Source organism: Pieris napi, chromosome 19 (assembly GCF_905475465.1).
Source record: "Pieris napi chromosome 19, ilPieNapi1.2, whole genome shotgun sequence".
NCBI lineage: Eukaryota > Metazoa > Arthropoda > Insecta > Lepidoptera > Pieridae > Pieris > Pieris napi.
The window spans coordinates 7,147,632-7,164,246 of record NC_062252.1 but is presented as its reverse complement, the minus strand read 5'-3'; the positions used below and the strand labels follow the sequence as shown (position 1 = coordinate 7,164,246).

Genomic DNA, 16,615 nt, shown 5'->3' with positions numbered 1-16,615 from the left:
ATGTATATGTCTTGTAAATCAATAAAAAACCTTGGAGTACATATTTGGTATTGATAGTTTTTCATATTGCAATAGTATTTTTTTTTCATATTGTAGTCAGTTTTTCATATTGTATTATACTACTAGTATAATGGTGTTTAAGTGTAGAAACGTGGATGGTATTAGATAAGTGTATTTAAAACCACTTACTGGAACTAGATGGTGCTACTTAAAACCTAAAAGAATGTGAATCAGTCAGTAAATCATAGTGTTAATTTAGATCTGAGAGTTTAAAAAAAATATTAACATTCTTGTACGATAATAATTGGTTACCACACATTTGATTTAAATATTTAAACTTTTAAATATTTTGCATTATTTTAATAATAAGTAATTAATGATTTTCAGAATTTTCCACTGATTTAATTTGAACAAAGATGAGTCTGACTTTTTTTAATATATTTTAAGAGCTTTTTTAGAAGTGTAATTAGTGTAACAAATAACATTCAAACTAATTTGAAAGATGTTGAGGATTATTACATTATTTAAACTTCGTAATTTTTTGATAATACTGAGTCGCTTGCTTAAAGCTATTCATAACATATGAGCATTTACTATGATATCATTATCTATGCAAACATCTATTAGTAACATTTATATGTCAAATGTCAAGTTATCTGAAATAGCAAAGTTGAAAGTTGAAGTGTAAGTAATATCGGACGTCCGACGTTCGCATTTCGCATCTAACTCAATTTAAAAACGTTGTAGGTATTATTTGCAAATTATCGAGCGGCAATGAAATATAAAATTATATGTTCGAATTACAGTTAACGTTTATCTATCCAATATTTTAGAATTGCGAGATATCTGTAATATGTGTTACTTACGTGTATAACAAAGAATTATTGATTGTTGGCAGGAAGATATTTTTAGAACCAGAAAAATTATTTGATTTTCAAAAGTGTGTTCGGTTGTAGCTAATTAAGATAATTATAGTTAAAAATGTATTAAAATTTTCAGAAGCAATTCGTAATCAGACTTTGAGAGGTGCGGGTCGTGTTTTTGGTGCTGTAACGACGGCTGCTACCACTGTTGCATCGACTGCGACCACACCTTTAAATCCGCAGCAATTACAGTAGCTTTTCGACCCCGACTGTAACTCTCACCACCAGTTAGTATAATCAGAAATAGATAAAAATCTTCCAGCCTTTTCTCATACTAAAATTTCCTGCGTGATAAACGTTACCTAACAATTTTCATCTACTCATGCCTCATATTACTTTGGTGGTGGTTTCACTCCTAAATCAAAGTTCATCGACGTAATAATGAGCACGAATGGGTACGACAAGAAGTAAAACCACAGGGTTACTGGGTTGTGGCCGAATGATAACCCGTTCACCACTTACGCATCGATCACGCCCGGGACGAAATCGACTCAAACTCAGACAGCCATGTTGGAAGTATTCCAATGGCTGTACACTTCTACGGTGAAACCTATTGTTAGTACGGTATCCAATTTGGTGCCCACGACCTAAGAGAGTTTTGGATATGATAGAGATGTTTGGGGCAATAGTGTCAAAACTAATTGTGTCGATGAACTACCACATTCAGCTGCACCCTTTCGATGTGTCTTCGGTCTCACGTTAATCCAGTAGCATTATTTTCAGTTTCGGCTATTTTTCCTTATTATCATTTGTAGCACGTTTTTAGATTGTATTTTAATTTCGGATATTTACGAGTGATTCCTTCAGTTGACTATGGCGTACAAAGTCAGTGCCGCAAGTCGGTCAGGAAGAATTCCACATTTATCTGCAATCAAAGTTTTTTACCTGGCTAGAATTTCTGTCCAATATTGACTATATTTCAAGAAAATTATGATTAGATTTCCTTCTTTCAGCGGACAATTCATAGGAAATGTTTGAGTCTATCGATACCATGAACCCAGCTGCCTTGATCGCTAATATTGATAATACGAGCGTGTCTGAAAGGAATACGATAATGGAAACAAATGTCAGTGTCCCCGCGCCATATCTTTCCGCCTTAATCATTGATTGCTTATTCGTCACCGCCATTGCGATACTCTACGTCATGTGGAAGCATATTGACTGCTATTTCGGGTAAGTCATCGTTAAAATCATTAGTTAAAATACATTGTAACTAGATGGGTTCATTTTTTATTAATTTATCAAGGGAACAATTTCAATTACTTTTTGACATGGATGTGTATAAGAAAAATCATTCACAGAAACAGTCGTTTTAGTCGATCATTCACAGAAACATTCATCCATTATACCTAAACCAGATTAATTAACTTTTTTTTTATATGAGGTGAAAATGCGCTTACGCAGGCCCGCATCAAGGTTGTCGAGCTTGACGCGTGGACTGTGGGGCTGGGAATTAATCTGAGAAGAATTTCTCTGGCATAATGCCCCGCTATTTCCCCCCTACGTGACACCAGAATAATTAACTAACTAACCATCATTATTTATCACTAACTCCATTTATTTTAATTCTCATACTAGTGATATAGAACATGAAATAGAAACAATAGAAGTATTATACTTGTAAAAATATGTTACATATATTGCGCACCTTATATGCGTAGGGCGGAAGCGATAGCAGCGGTGCAACGCGACCACCACATTGACTGCGCAGGGCCATCTTTAGGCCGCATCTTCTGCGGTTTGCTGTTCTTGGTGGCATCAATCAGCTGCTTGATTTATTTGCCGGATGTGGCTTACTACGCGCTCATGGTGCTTACTATTCTGGTAATTCCGATCGGATTTAAACGGTAAGTTGTATGTAAAATAAATCTATTGAATAATATTGTCTTTGATTGACATAACCTTTACACATTTAATGAAAAAAACTGTTTTTAACGGATTAAAGTTACGTATTATTATAAATTTACAATTATTTAACATAATTTTAAATTTATCCGACGTTTCGCGTGCTTTACAGCGTGCGTTTATAATAATAATACAAAACTTTAATCCGTTAAAAACAGTTTTTTCATTAAATCTATTGAATTTCAAACATGATAATGTTTTTTATTTAATTTATAATGTTCGCAAAGTTCCGCCATTGGATTAAAATTTGCATGTCTTTTATGATTGATTTTAGTTTTTTGTCCCTTCCATTTCATCCCATCCTCCTTCCTTAACAGCTCCGACATTTTCATAACCGACACATTTGTGATTAACATCTCCTTTTCTAACTCATGCCATTTTTGGTTTGTTTTTTTACGATTAGTGGTAGTAAAATGAGATGGAGCGCAGATCCTCCCTCCTATACCGAGCCTATTCACAGGGTGCAATCGTTGGAGTTCCTTTGGGAGCAGTGGGACTAGAACGATGTCCTCCTTCGCGTGTCGGCGTTTGGTCTGTTAACATATGCCGTGCTCAGTGTGATTGCTGGTGGAATGGGAGCCTTCACGCACAAACCAAACCTTCTTGTAATGATCACCGGATGCTTGAGCGTACTACAGGTATAAATAAAATTAATACTTATTATTATAGATTTTTCAAATAAAGTTTCAGAAAGAATTTTTAAGCGTCAATTGAAATTTCTTGGAGATCGGTCTTCTGTTATTTTAGAACAAAAATATAATATACCTAGATGAGCTATAACACGAAACTCAGTCAATTTTTAAATGCTAAAATAATATTATTTAACTAACCTACGAAACCTAGGGAACAGAGTCGACACTCACCGCTAGGTATCCAGTATGTCAAAACCGTAATGAATTTTGACATACGGGAGACGTAGTTAAGTCCATTTCTGTATCTTACACTTACCTAGACTGTAGACCAATACCTGCAGTCACCAATAGAATCTGTATGGAAATGGTTACTTGTTAACCATGAGAATATTCCCATAGCGTTTTCTGTCATATGAAGGATCTTGTCATGATGGAGGTTTTATGGATTCGATATTTTCCAGATGATTAACTCTGCTCCTCTGTGCACTTCATCGCTTCCACTCAACCATCACCCTCGCCGATATCTGGAAGATAAGCTACAAAGCTCGACTTGAGTGAATCCCCATCTATCAAAATGGATTTAGTTAGATATTTGCGATATATAAGCTTTAGTTTCCGATACGATATGAGGGTTTTTACTGATTTCGTCCTTATCCGGGACAGCAATTGTAATTTTTCGATTTCAGTCTAGGTATATTTAGCGCAGGTAGAACGTCAAGTAAACTCCCGACTATAGCATTTTAGGAATATTGGAAACAGACACGACACGAAAAAGAAAATTTGACAAAACAATTAATACTTTTTTTCCTTTATAATTTTATGTAATAGGAGGCAAACGGGCAGGAGGCTCACCTGATGTTAAGTGATACCGCTGCCCATGGACACTCACAATGCCAGAAGGCTCGCAAGTGCGTTGCCAGCCTTTCAAGAATTGGTACGCTCTTTTCTTGAAGGACCCTAAGTCGAATTGGTTAGTCACATTCCACTTACAGTTTTATTTCCAAGTCTGATGAACATTTAATACGTATATATTGCTAATTAAAACAAATCAGAATTTGTTATGAATGGTTTCTTCCCTTATACCATCTTGATAAAATTAACTACCAAAATGAAACTCAGTTATTAAGTAATTTGGTTTTTAAAATTAAAAATTATACGCGATTTCGTACGGAAACGTGTACTTATAGTATTGTGTTGTTGAAATACTTCCATATATACACTTTACAGTCTAACAGCTAACAGCTATATGAAATATATATATTTATACCTGTGAATAATCATCGGCAACTTTTAAATAATTTATTAAATTAAAAATCGTTAAGACTCTTTGTTAATAAGGAATAGTTAAATATGATTGAATCCAAAAACCTTCGAGATAAGGTTCTTTTTTCACAGCTCAGTGCCAATGGCCACCTTTTTGTGCTCCCACTCAAAACCCAAAAAAAAATAATCCAATGCTAAAATTTCTTTAGCTGCCTATATCATCCTTCCATCGTCTTTCATCTATATATATACAACTATATATATATACAAGGTATCAAAAAAGTTATGACACGTAACAAGGACTAAATATTAATAATGGCCATTAATTTCTAAGGCCTTTAACAAACACGACGTTCTCCATTTTAATGAAGTAGTTGCGTAGGTATTATAATATTAAAGTTTCAAAAATTTATTAGCCAACTTATTTGAGATAAGTAGAATATGGATGTTACGTACGAATAGTATTTAGATGATGTAAGTGCTTATAAGCAGAACACCAAAACACAAGAATAGCAGGAATATAACAGGAACTGCTTATATGCAATAGTTTTTTTAATAATTCGCTCACATTTTATAAGCACTATATTTAGCGTTGAAATTGTATAAATCTATTGTTGTATTTGCTGAAAGATTAAAATTTATTGCTGATGTTTAGTGTAAATTTCGCCAATCTACGAACGAGATAAACCAAATTATATAAAATTCTATTGCATGAAATGTCTTTACATTATAATATTGTTAGCGGACTAACGCCATCTTGTAGCAGAAACCTATATAAAGCGTGGCAACACCGGCGTCCGGACTCCGGCGTTGACTCACTTTTATTTCGAGACTTCGTGCGGAACGGACTTGTTACTAAGTACTAACCTAACCTCAGTAGATTTTAAAAGTCTAAAGTACCTACACGTTCTAATCTTTTGTGTTAACTAATAATATATTTACGTCATATTTTCGTAACAATATTTATGTGCAATCTAATTTTATAAGCTATCTTTATAATTTACTTAAGTATTGTAACTATAGTGAGCTTATTACTGTATTACATAAACGAAGGCGTCAAGCGCTATATCATTATGTTACGTACCAATTGCGTATAAATAGATCTTAAAATATTATTTAATAATATATTTATTTAAAATTTAAGGATCTGATTACAGTTTCGGAGAGTGTGAGCTCACCTTGTGAGATGCGAGTGAATGTAGTTTTGAGTGAATTATTATAAATTATGATACAAATTTAAGATGAAATCAATTTTGGCGTCAAAAATTATAGCCATCATTTGAAAAGGCTACGCGGTGAATGTTCGATATTAAAGAGATTGCGTGTATGGCTTGGTTTTATCACTGCTGGTATTTTTAACACTTAAGTATTAGTAAGCCCTTTTATAACTCTATATGATTTCTAACTTAAATTTTGTACGTAAAGTGAAGGCACCTAAAGTTTGGAAAATGTACCGATATTTGTAACTTAATAAATAAATCATGTTGTTTTCTCGATGTTAAATTAGATACTTATAAAAATAAATGTTTGGAATCTCTACTTTAAAATATTATAAAATATAAATGTATATTTGAGTAAATTAAATAATTAATTATAACAATTTATTGTGTGTATTATTGAAACCTATTAACCTAGTGTTTTATTTTAATTTAGTACTGATTGTCAATTTTATCTATTAACATTATATTATATTATATTAACACAAATTATGCCCCAATTATATTCAATTATACAAAGTTAATGTAAGTGAAAGATATGATGCTATTAAGGTTGATATGGAGCTATTTAGTTTAATAATGTGTTTGACTTGTAATCATCATTAATAGTTTTTCATATTGCAATAGTACCTACTATGCTGGTTAAGTTTAGAAACGTGTATGGCATTAAAGTTGATTTAAAACCACTAACTGCAAGTAGATGGCGCTACTTAAAATCTAAAAGAATTGATTCTGATCTGTGTTTAAAAAAAATATTAAAATTCTTGTGCGATAGTAATTGGTATTTACTACACATATCAAATGTGTGGTAAATAAATATAACATTCAAACTTTTAAATATTATCCATTATTTCAATAATAATTATTGATTTACAGAATTTTCCATTGCTTTTATAATTAAATTTTTATTATTACGAAGATAGTTAGAAGCAAATAACATACAAACAAATTTGAAAGGTAACTATGTACCTGTACTTCTCTTTGAATGAAAACTTGTGTTTAATAAATAATTAAATTTTCCTACGATTTTTTTTTAGATTATAGTGAATCTCTTGCATAAAACTATTCGAAACTTATAAGCATATACTATGATATCATTATCTATGCAAACATCTTTAGTAATATTTATATGTCAAATGTCAAGTTATCTACATACATTAGCAAAGTTGAAAGTTGAAGTTCAAGTATTATTGCACGTTCGCATATTTTGTAAATCAATTTAAAAACTAATAAGAAAATGCTGTATTATTTGCAAATTATCGAGCGGCAATGAAATATGAAATTACACGTTCGAGTTACAGTTTTCGTTTATCTATCAAGTATTTTAGAATTGCGTGATATCTGTAATATGTGTAACTCATGTGCATAACAAAGAATCTTTGATTGTTAGCAGGAAGATATTTTTAAAACCAGGAAAATTATTTCACGATAAGTCTACAACTCGACACGTGTGAAACAAAATCTGTTCTCTAAACTTCTAAAAGACAATTTATAATGCTTAAACAATTAGTATGGATTTTTGTCTATTTAAGTTGTGCGACTACAAACGACGAGAAAGGAAACTATGTTCCGGATGATTATAACTACGAAAACTGGCCGTTTCATTACAAAGCGGCTTTAAACGCACTAAGTTAGTAACCAAGAAGGCTAATGAATTTTATTTTAATGGTTAAGCTTAACTAGATTTAATTTAAGGAACAACAAGTGAAGCAATTCTGTTTAATCATAAAATGAAAGCTTGATGTTAATGATTTATAAAATAGTAACATTTATGTATCCACAGGTGTTATAAAAAGAGATGTACTACCAGAAGTGCAAGCAGAGAGTAGTATGAAGTCATCCAGTGTAGTTGAGACTGAGTCACAGAAAATAACCCAAGAATTGAAGCCAATGGTAGGACAAACGGAAGGTGGTATTGTGAATGAGGCACCAAATGCAGATATTCCAAGTCCTGATCTAAATACCAAACCAGATCTAATAACTCTAAAAAAAAAACCTGAGCCAGTGAAGGACCAAGTGAATATCACCAAGACAGATATAGTTAAAAGTATGTTATGTTATTATTTAGAAGAAACATATTTTATGTTAGATAGAATGTAAGTGCGTGCTCCTATTTCACCATGCCGCTTGCTGATAGAGGACAAATCTTTGTTTTTAATTTATTTTATTATTATTAATTACTTAAGGTGTCATATAGAACATGATGTAATGGTTTCAGCTCCGTACAAGTGTTGTGTTAAACAAAAACTTGGTGATTAAAACGAGTAAATAGAGAGTTTATTGCCAGTTCTTCTTATCCATTCTATGCCCTTGATTTGAGAACTAACATACCGCTATCAACTAACCAATAAGATATTAAAAAAAATATACAGATTACATACACATCTTATAACATTTTGAATGTAAGTCTTTAATGTTACAGATAATGACACAAAAACAAGTGAAGCAAATGTTGTGGCCCAACCAATTTCAAAAATTGAAGATACAGCAGCTACTAACACTACCACTAAGGATCCCAGTATGGTGGATATTAATAATCCTGGAGTTGTCAAGCGAGGTCTTATTGTATTTGGAGGATTGACTTTACTTGCTGTTGCATACTTTATATTTTATAGGTAATTTTCTGTAATTTAATACTTTACACCACAAAACCACCTTTTTATACCTGTACTGCATTATGTGACATGGTTGCAAGGTAGCATATTAAGATTATATGTATAAAACTATAAAAAAGTATATTTATAAGTGTTGGATTTTTCTGGTTGAGTAGTTTTTATTGGTAACAATTGTTCTCATATGTTTCTTGAAGTAAATTTTGATTGTCACACCTTATGAATTTGTGGTTATATATATATATATACCTAAACCTTTTGGCAAAAACTGTAGCATTATATTAATGAATATTAAACAGAGACTGATTAAGAGTTCTGACCGCCCTAGGCTATTTATCAGGATGCACCCCGCCAGGTGACAGGTGTATTACGGCCGGTCTAAAAAGTAGTACTTATATTAGTTTTGACTTTGTTTACTAGTGTAAAAATTTTAGCATGGTTCATACTATCTATAAAAATTTACAGATCGGCAAGCGAAACAAACGCTGTCCTTTCATTTGCACGACTTGTAACCATTTTTACCTGACCGTACACAAAAGCCAAGCACCTCACAAATTATACGACCAAAATCATGACAGGCTGGCTACCAAGTTGGAAACCAAATCAAATTCGTATTTGGCCACATTACTCCTATTGGCTTAGTTTCTATGGACAACTTAGTTGTTGTAGCTAATAACCATAGACGTGGTCATCTAGTGTGTGATGTTGCTTCGACTTTAAGTTATTTTTAAAATATTTACACTTCTGTTGCTGTCTTTAAAAAAGACGAGAGGTATCAAAAAAGTGAAACATTTTGTCAACTGTTAAAAAAATTAAGTAACAAATTATTATTAGCTTATACAAAAGGCATTTTTCTTGCTTTGGCGTTATCAAAATTTTCCACAATTTTTCCAAATTTAATAGCTTGTAAAAAGTCATTTTTCCGACGGCGGAGTGTGGAGCGCAAGTAACTTTTTACTCTTTTAAGTGCTGAAAAAGACCTTTCGCCGCTGCAGTTGGTCGCTCATTGTCAAAAAAATCTTAATATTATCTCCACATTCGGGAGCATATCTGAAATATTAAAACTTTTTATTAACTGCAACAGACCCTTTGGGGTTCTGGCAGAAGTATAGGCCTTGGTGTCAGATTTTAAAAACTGTGCCAAATGGACGCAAAGGTTTCTCCTAAATCATTTAGTTAGTTGTTTTAACTCCTTTGCTTTGCTTCTAATAAATCCACTGTTGTCTAGTTCATACAGTTACCTTAAGAAACAAAACGTTGTGTTTACTGTATTATGATTTTTGTATGTGGTCACTTCGCATCTCTTGATTGCCTCTGATTCAAAATTTTTAAACTCTTTTTCGTCACGCAACGTATTAAGATAAGCAATGTCTTATAAAGAGTAACAACGTCAGATAAATCATCAGAACTTGCTTGTAGCTGTGTACTAACGATTTGAAATTTTACGAGCACAGAGTTCCAAAGGCACAACATATTTTGATCTCTTTACTTTGATTTTTTTCGAGTTTTTGACAGATTTTTAGTGCCATCGATACTAAAATTTGCCATCTGCTTGTAGATCCAGTTCACAGTTTATTTAGTGTTTTGTCTCGGTCTAGTTGAAATATGCAGGAGGTGATGTTGGCGAAGACACGATTTCAGTGCGCCCGCGCCCCCCTTGATCGTCGCGCCCTAGGCTGCAGCCTAATTAGCCTAAGGGTTAATCAGGCCCTGATATTAAATATTCCTTAATAATAAATATAATAAGTAATGAGGCTTAATTATTTTTTCAGAAATAAGCACAAAAAGTTTGATGCTGCTAACGCACACGGTACCGGCGATTCAAACCAGTTTAGATATGGTGTATTGCACTCTGACGACCGTAGGGAGAATCTTGAGCTCTCCCGGATACCACTCACCATGGAATCTGATGATGACGAAGACGAGGACTTGGAAATATTTGACTTGGAACAGAAGAGGAAATCCCTTTCATATGTTAACTTGCAAACAAATGATGAAGATATTGTTCTGCGGTCTTCCAAAGATGAATCTAAGAATAATCTGCTTCTAGATATTGAAGATGCATCAGGGGATCAATTGATTAACTGGTCCGGAAGTGGGAGTAAGTCAATATTATAAGACATATTGTGATATTGTGTACAAAGTTGACCCGAATTTTGTTTGGTTGAGTCATATTTTGATTTATAAGGAAATTTAAAATAGACGCAAAGAACTAAACTTATTTATTAAAAATCTATTATTGAGTTATGCACCATCACACAATTAATTAACTTCGATTTACTTACATTTTACAGCATGTAGAATTCGCTTTAGTTAATTTTTTGGGTATCTTATATTATTATTAGCGATTTGAAATTTGTCTCAACTTTATAAATATTGCAGGATAAAAGTTCTGAAAGATTATCCTGGCTTAGAAATTGTACTAATTGGTCTTTACATTACCAAGTATTAACAATGCAATTTGTATTGCTAAACAAATTGTGTAAGAAACAATATCTTCATGACATCTTCTAGAGATATAATTTGTATAAAGATGTACTCAAATGTCAGAATGACTTTACATAAGCACAATACAGTTAAATATTTTACTGCTGATCATCAAGTATTAGCCCATTATTAGTTAATTTTAGTATGATTATGTTAAAAACTTTGCAATATTCAATTCAAATTCACACAAAAATCTTATGCCATATGAGAGAGAAAGCAGTTTGTACTGGCTCTTATTTTTAACTGTTATGAGATGTGTAGGCTAAATTCATAGTAAATTAGTACTTATCATGGCTGTAAATATATAAAACAATGTCAGTAAATTATCAACTTTGTAATTATCAAAAGATTTATTTTTCTATCACTCCATGTATACAAATAAATTATTTATATTTCACATACATAGCTTACGAAATACTCCTTGTTATTTATGTATTGCCATATACTGGGCAAACCCATGTATATAATTTGAACTGGCTATATTTTAAGTGTCATTGTATTAGTGTGTTTGAAAGCAAGAAAATATTAATATTCCATAAATTTAGGTTAGTTTTTAAAACATAAAAAAATTGGTTTAATACTATTGCATTTATGAAAAAACTTCGAATATTACTTTTTGTGTATGTATGTATATTTAGGATATGACTGCACAATTTGGTCTTGATGTTAAAATTACCATACTAAAATTGTATGGGAAATAGTTATTAACTATTAATCTGCAAGCTTTAGACTTGCCATATCTTACTTTATATTTTATAGCTTGTAACTCCTAAAAAAGTTTAGTATCAAGTTGCATTGTTACTAATTTAAATAAACAATATTTATTTTAGTTTTAATATCATAAATGATTTCAAGTTATAATAGGTTTTTCTTGTTAATAAAAACATTATAACTCACTATGTTTAAACCTATTTATAAATGAAGGAAGAATTTATAAATAGGAATAAAGTAAAGAAATGAATGATTTAAGTTTTTATATGCTTTTGTTAATATTCACTATCTTAGCCTGGAAATGGTGACTATAGCCTGTCAGAAATTACCAAGTGCCAAAGATGCAACTTAAACAATATATTATATTTATAGATATATTTTTCTATGAATACATTTTTTTATGTAGTACCTATACTTAGGTACATAGACAATGTGTATAAAAATACACTAGTGTTTGTCACCCATTTTTTTTGCAGATATGGAAATATGTAGATGGAATATATAAGTTTCTAATTCAGCTTCTAGAGTGGTTGTGTCTTTGGTACGGGCTTACTATCATAGTATATTTTAAGCTTTTGGACTGTGATAGTAGTATGGGAGTCTACGTAGTACAATATATTTTCCTAAATCTTAGTACGTTATACGTAGATTCGCATTTCTCATCTTTCTAAGCCTAAATGTTTTAGTGTAAGGCTGTTTAACTATTAAAATATGCGATATTTTATATTGAGTTTTATTTTATGTAGTTTTGGCTTAACATATATCTTATTTATTTTTCTTCGATATCTAATCGTAAAGAAAATAGGCTACTAGGCTTTTTAAAGAAAGGTTAGTCAACATCACAGGAGACCGAAGAGCTGGCAGCTACCTCGGACAAAGAATTGTCTAGCTATTCAAAGGGTGAATGCTGCCAGTATCTTCGGAACCTTGCCTAAAGGGACTCCTTTTAATAATATATTACAGTTATTATATGTTAAGGTTAGTCATTTATTTATTAATTAGAACCCTCTAATTTAATTTAATTCAGTACAAAAAATATTGTTCAAACGTGCCCACGTAGACTATTATGTATTGTAAAGTAAACATAAGACGTATGGATAAGTTGCGTGTTGTTCCCACGAAAATGTAAGTGAGTGCTACTTTTTCACCATGCCTCCTGCTGATAGAGGACAAATCTTTGTTTTTTAATTTATTTTATTATTATTTATTACTTAAGATGTCATGTGGAACATGGTGTAATGGTTGCAGCTACTTACAAACGTTGTGTAAAACAAAAAATGGCGATTAAAAAGAGTGGCGGAAAGTTTATTGCCAGTTCTTCTCTTCCGTTCTACGCCCTTGATTTGAGAACTGGCAGTAAATGTAAAATTAGGAGCATTTAATGTACATTGTGTTATCTATATGAATAAATGATTTTTGACTTTGAAGTAGCACATCGTGTGCGTATCTGGAACTAAACGAAAAATGAACATGCATCGTTCGAAACCATAGCCAATAAATACCTCATGTATATGTTTAAGCAATTATTTAATATAATAAAATTTATCCTAGTCTTTGTTATGACTATTTTTATATCAGTAGGTACCAAATTATTTTTGATGAACAATAATAAACGTTTTGACAAGTTCATTTAATTTCAAAATCACGCAAGCCATGTACGTACCGAAAATCAACAATATTTCTTCTTTCAGATGCTATGTAAAATCCGTGATCGAACATTACTGATACAGAAATTCTGAACATAAAATCCATCTACCTATTATCTATTGGTCGATATCCAGTCTAACAGTTTATTTTAGTGGGATTGGGCACGTACAGTCCACCTGTCTGAGATATTGAGATAAACGAACCGTTACAATCCGACCATAGCTTTACCTAAATCTGTTATTGTTGTGTTTATATGCAAAATCTCTCGTAAGCGGGAATCGTTAGTAACAAAATGCATTGTTTGTAATAGAAAGCCATCTAGGTATGTATACAACTATACATACGTACAAACATTTATATATTAGTTTATCTAGAGGGATAATACCTAAGTCATTTCTTTGCGAAGAAATACTTTTTCATTAAAGTACTTTTTCATTTTTTGGGTATACTTCGTCTGTGTAGAGTAATATATAATTTTGAACTATGTGACTTTTTTATATCTAAGAAAGGCTTTCCTGACAATTTTCTACTCAATAATTGGGAGTAAGAAGTTAAGAACACGCCCAATCATACTTAAGAAAGAATGAATTACTTATTATTTGATATTGTTCTTACATGAATGCGTAATTACAAATTGTTGGGTAGGTACTATGGGTACATACATTACTAGCTGATCCGGCAACCGTCGTTTTGCCACGTATATCATTTACAATAAAAATAGTAGAGGGATGAAAATTAGGGGTTGTATGTATTTTTTAATGTAATCATAAAAAAATCTAAAAATTGAAAAAAAATAATTAGGGGTGGACTACCCTTAACATTTAGGGGGATGAAAAATAGATGTTGTCAAACATACCCAATATGCACACAAAATTTCATGAGAATCGGTCGAGCCGTTTCGGAGGAGTTTAACCACAAACACCGCGACACGAGAATTTTATATATTAGATGATATATACCTACTCAAAACTAAAATAATACAACTTAACTAGAAAAACAAATCAATCACGTGTATGGGCCGTTTTTAATCTGTGAATCTGCCTATAATCTAATTCATTATTCATATCTCAAGTCAAACGTCTCGAACACAATCAAATATGACACATAGAAACATGATTTGACAGCTCCTAGAAATTATATTAAATTATTTTCCAACGGTAAAATGCGGATCTTATATAGATCATGTATATTATATAACAAATTAAACAATTTCGAAATAATTCAAAACCAAAAAATATCTTCCAACAAGTTGGTCGTAGCTAAAGTAATTGAATGGTTAAGCATCTAAGCGTAAAACGAAGCGCTTAGGTAAATTAATTAAAATAAATTAATGAAGGTTTAAGGAAAGTGTTTTATAAAAATCGTGTAACTTATTGAGACTAAAAATTAGGTAACTGTTATATTTTTTGGAAGGTTCAATTTACCTTTATTAAAAATAAAAAAAATATTAAGATAGCGTTCTCATTAACCCTAGAAAGATAACGTGCGCCTCAGAGGCGCCCGCGAAATATATATTTCGCTGCCATTTTGTTACCGACGCGCATACAAGTTTGTGTTTCCGGGCCAATTCAATCCTTGGTCATCACTTCCGAGAGACTACTGCTTCTGTTCGGTAAGTACCACAGTTTTGCTGTTAGAGCGATGCGTTGCGCTCGGGAGGCGCATGTTTATCTTTTGTGTAACTTTCGCCACTTTCATAGTGATTTTGTTTTTATAATTTTTTACCAATGTACGGTAAGTTTAAAGGTAGGTTTTTTTTATTGGTGAATACTTATTGTAATTAATTGTTTTTAGGAGCGTTTTAGCATCATGGCGAGCAGAAGAGTGTTGGATGAAAGAGAAATTGTTTCTTTATTGAATGAAGAAGATGAAGGCGCAGATGTCGGCAGTGACAGTGAGATCGAGGACCATGTAAGTGAAGACAATGTGCAAAGCGATACTGATGATGAGTACGTAGATGAAGCTATGATTTATGAACATTCGAATGATCCTTCATCGCAGAATGTCTCTGAAAATACTGGACATGACCAACGCCGCCTAATGATGTGATCAGGGGCAAGAATAGGCATGTTTGGGCTACTGCTTAAGGACAAAATAACAGAAGAACGTCTGCGATCAATATAGTTCATTCCAATAGAGGGCCTAGTCGCATGTCTCGAAATATTTTTGAACCACTTACATGCTTTGAGATATTTACAACTGACGAGATTATGCAAGAGAAAGTATTGAGAATATCCTCCCACAAACTAACCGAGAGATGTCTGAAGAAGCTGATGAGGAACCTCTAGCTAGAATTCGACGGTACTGTAGCTTATATACAAAAAAAAGAAGAGAATGTCCAAGATGAGTTGCACAATATGTAAAAAGACAGTGTGCGGAGAACATAAAAAAGATGGTTGCAACAATTGTCTTTAGCCGTTGATTTTTCCAGTATTTTTTTTAAATTGTGACTGATTATATAATAATTAATTAATTAATAAGAAAAAACACTATAAAAATTACCTATTTTTAAAAATTTCTACCTAAGTACAGAAGACTTCTAATTTTTGTTAAGGGTTTATAAATACCTACAAATTTTCATATTTTCAATAAAAATTTATGATAGTACTTATGTATTTTATTTACTTATTAATAATTCAACAATTTACAGTAGTGAATGAAATAAAAATAATTGACATTCATTAAAAAAATCTGCTATTAAAATAGTGCGCCTCTCAGGCGCATGCTTATCTTTTCAGTACAAAAAAATAACGTTATCTTTCTAGGGTTAAAGACATTGTAACGATACAGGGAAAAAAATCGGTTGTCTGTAAAGTCGGTTTACTGACGATAGTTGAACGTGACAACGTCATAAGTAGGGATGTGACATTCTGCATGAAAAATCGATTTTTCATGCTAAAAAAATAATCGATTAATAAATGATCGATTTTTCTTAAAAAAATAATCGACTTTTTTAATTAATCGATTTTTTCATAATTTTTGAATTAATTTCAAAATAAACACCCTAAATATTTTATTTTTCATGGTTTTTTTTAATTAAAAATAAACAATAGAATTTACGAACACAAATTAACGTTTAAGAATAATCAAAAATCAAAATCGAAATTAACTCTCTCGTAACTTTTCTCTAAGTCTCGTTTTGATAGATTGTACGTGAAATTTGATAAATGCTGAGTGTATGCCTTTTCAGTAGCACATTGCAGTATTTTTGTTGTCTT

General features: G+C 31.8%; 1 protein-coding gene and 1 long non-coding RNA gene across 3 annotated transcripts; both read left to right on the top strand.

Annotated features, from left to right (window-relative positions):
• Positions 1–653: 653 nt before the first annotated feature.
• Positions 654–5,106, top strand: LOC125059310. 2 transcript variants are annotated; one of them, XR_007118638.1, is made up of 6 exons: positions 654–684; positions 1,000–1,150; positions 1,877–2,096; positions 2,585–2,770; positions 3,289–3,466; positions 3,922–5,106. It is a non-coding gene; the product is annotated as an uncharacterized LOC125059310 (long non-coding RNA). The 2 variants fall into 2 exon arrangements; XR_007118637.1 differs by having other exon boundaries at positions 664–743.
• Positions 5,107–7,097: 1,991 nt separating this feature from the next.
• On the top strand, positions 7,098–12,474 carry LOC125059204. The gene is made up of 4 exons (XM_047663510.1): positions 7,098–7,570; positions 7,724–7,987; positions 8,363–8,555; positions 10,325–12,474. The coding sequence occupies exons 1-4, from the start codon at positions 7,435–7,437 to the stop codon at positions 10,668–10,670; spliced, it is 939 nt and encodes a 312-aa protein (XP_047519466.1). The 5' UTR covers positions 7,098–7,434; the 3' UTR covers positions 10,671–12,474.
• The last annotated feature ends 4,141 nt before the right edge of the window (positions 12,475–16,615 follow it).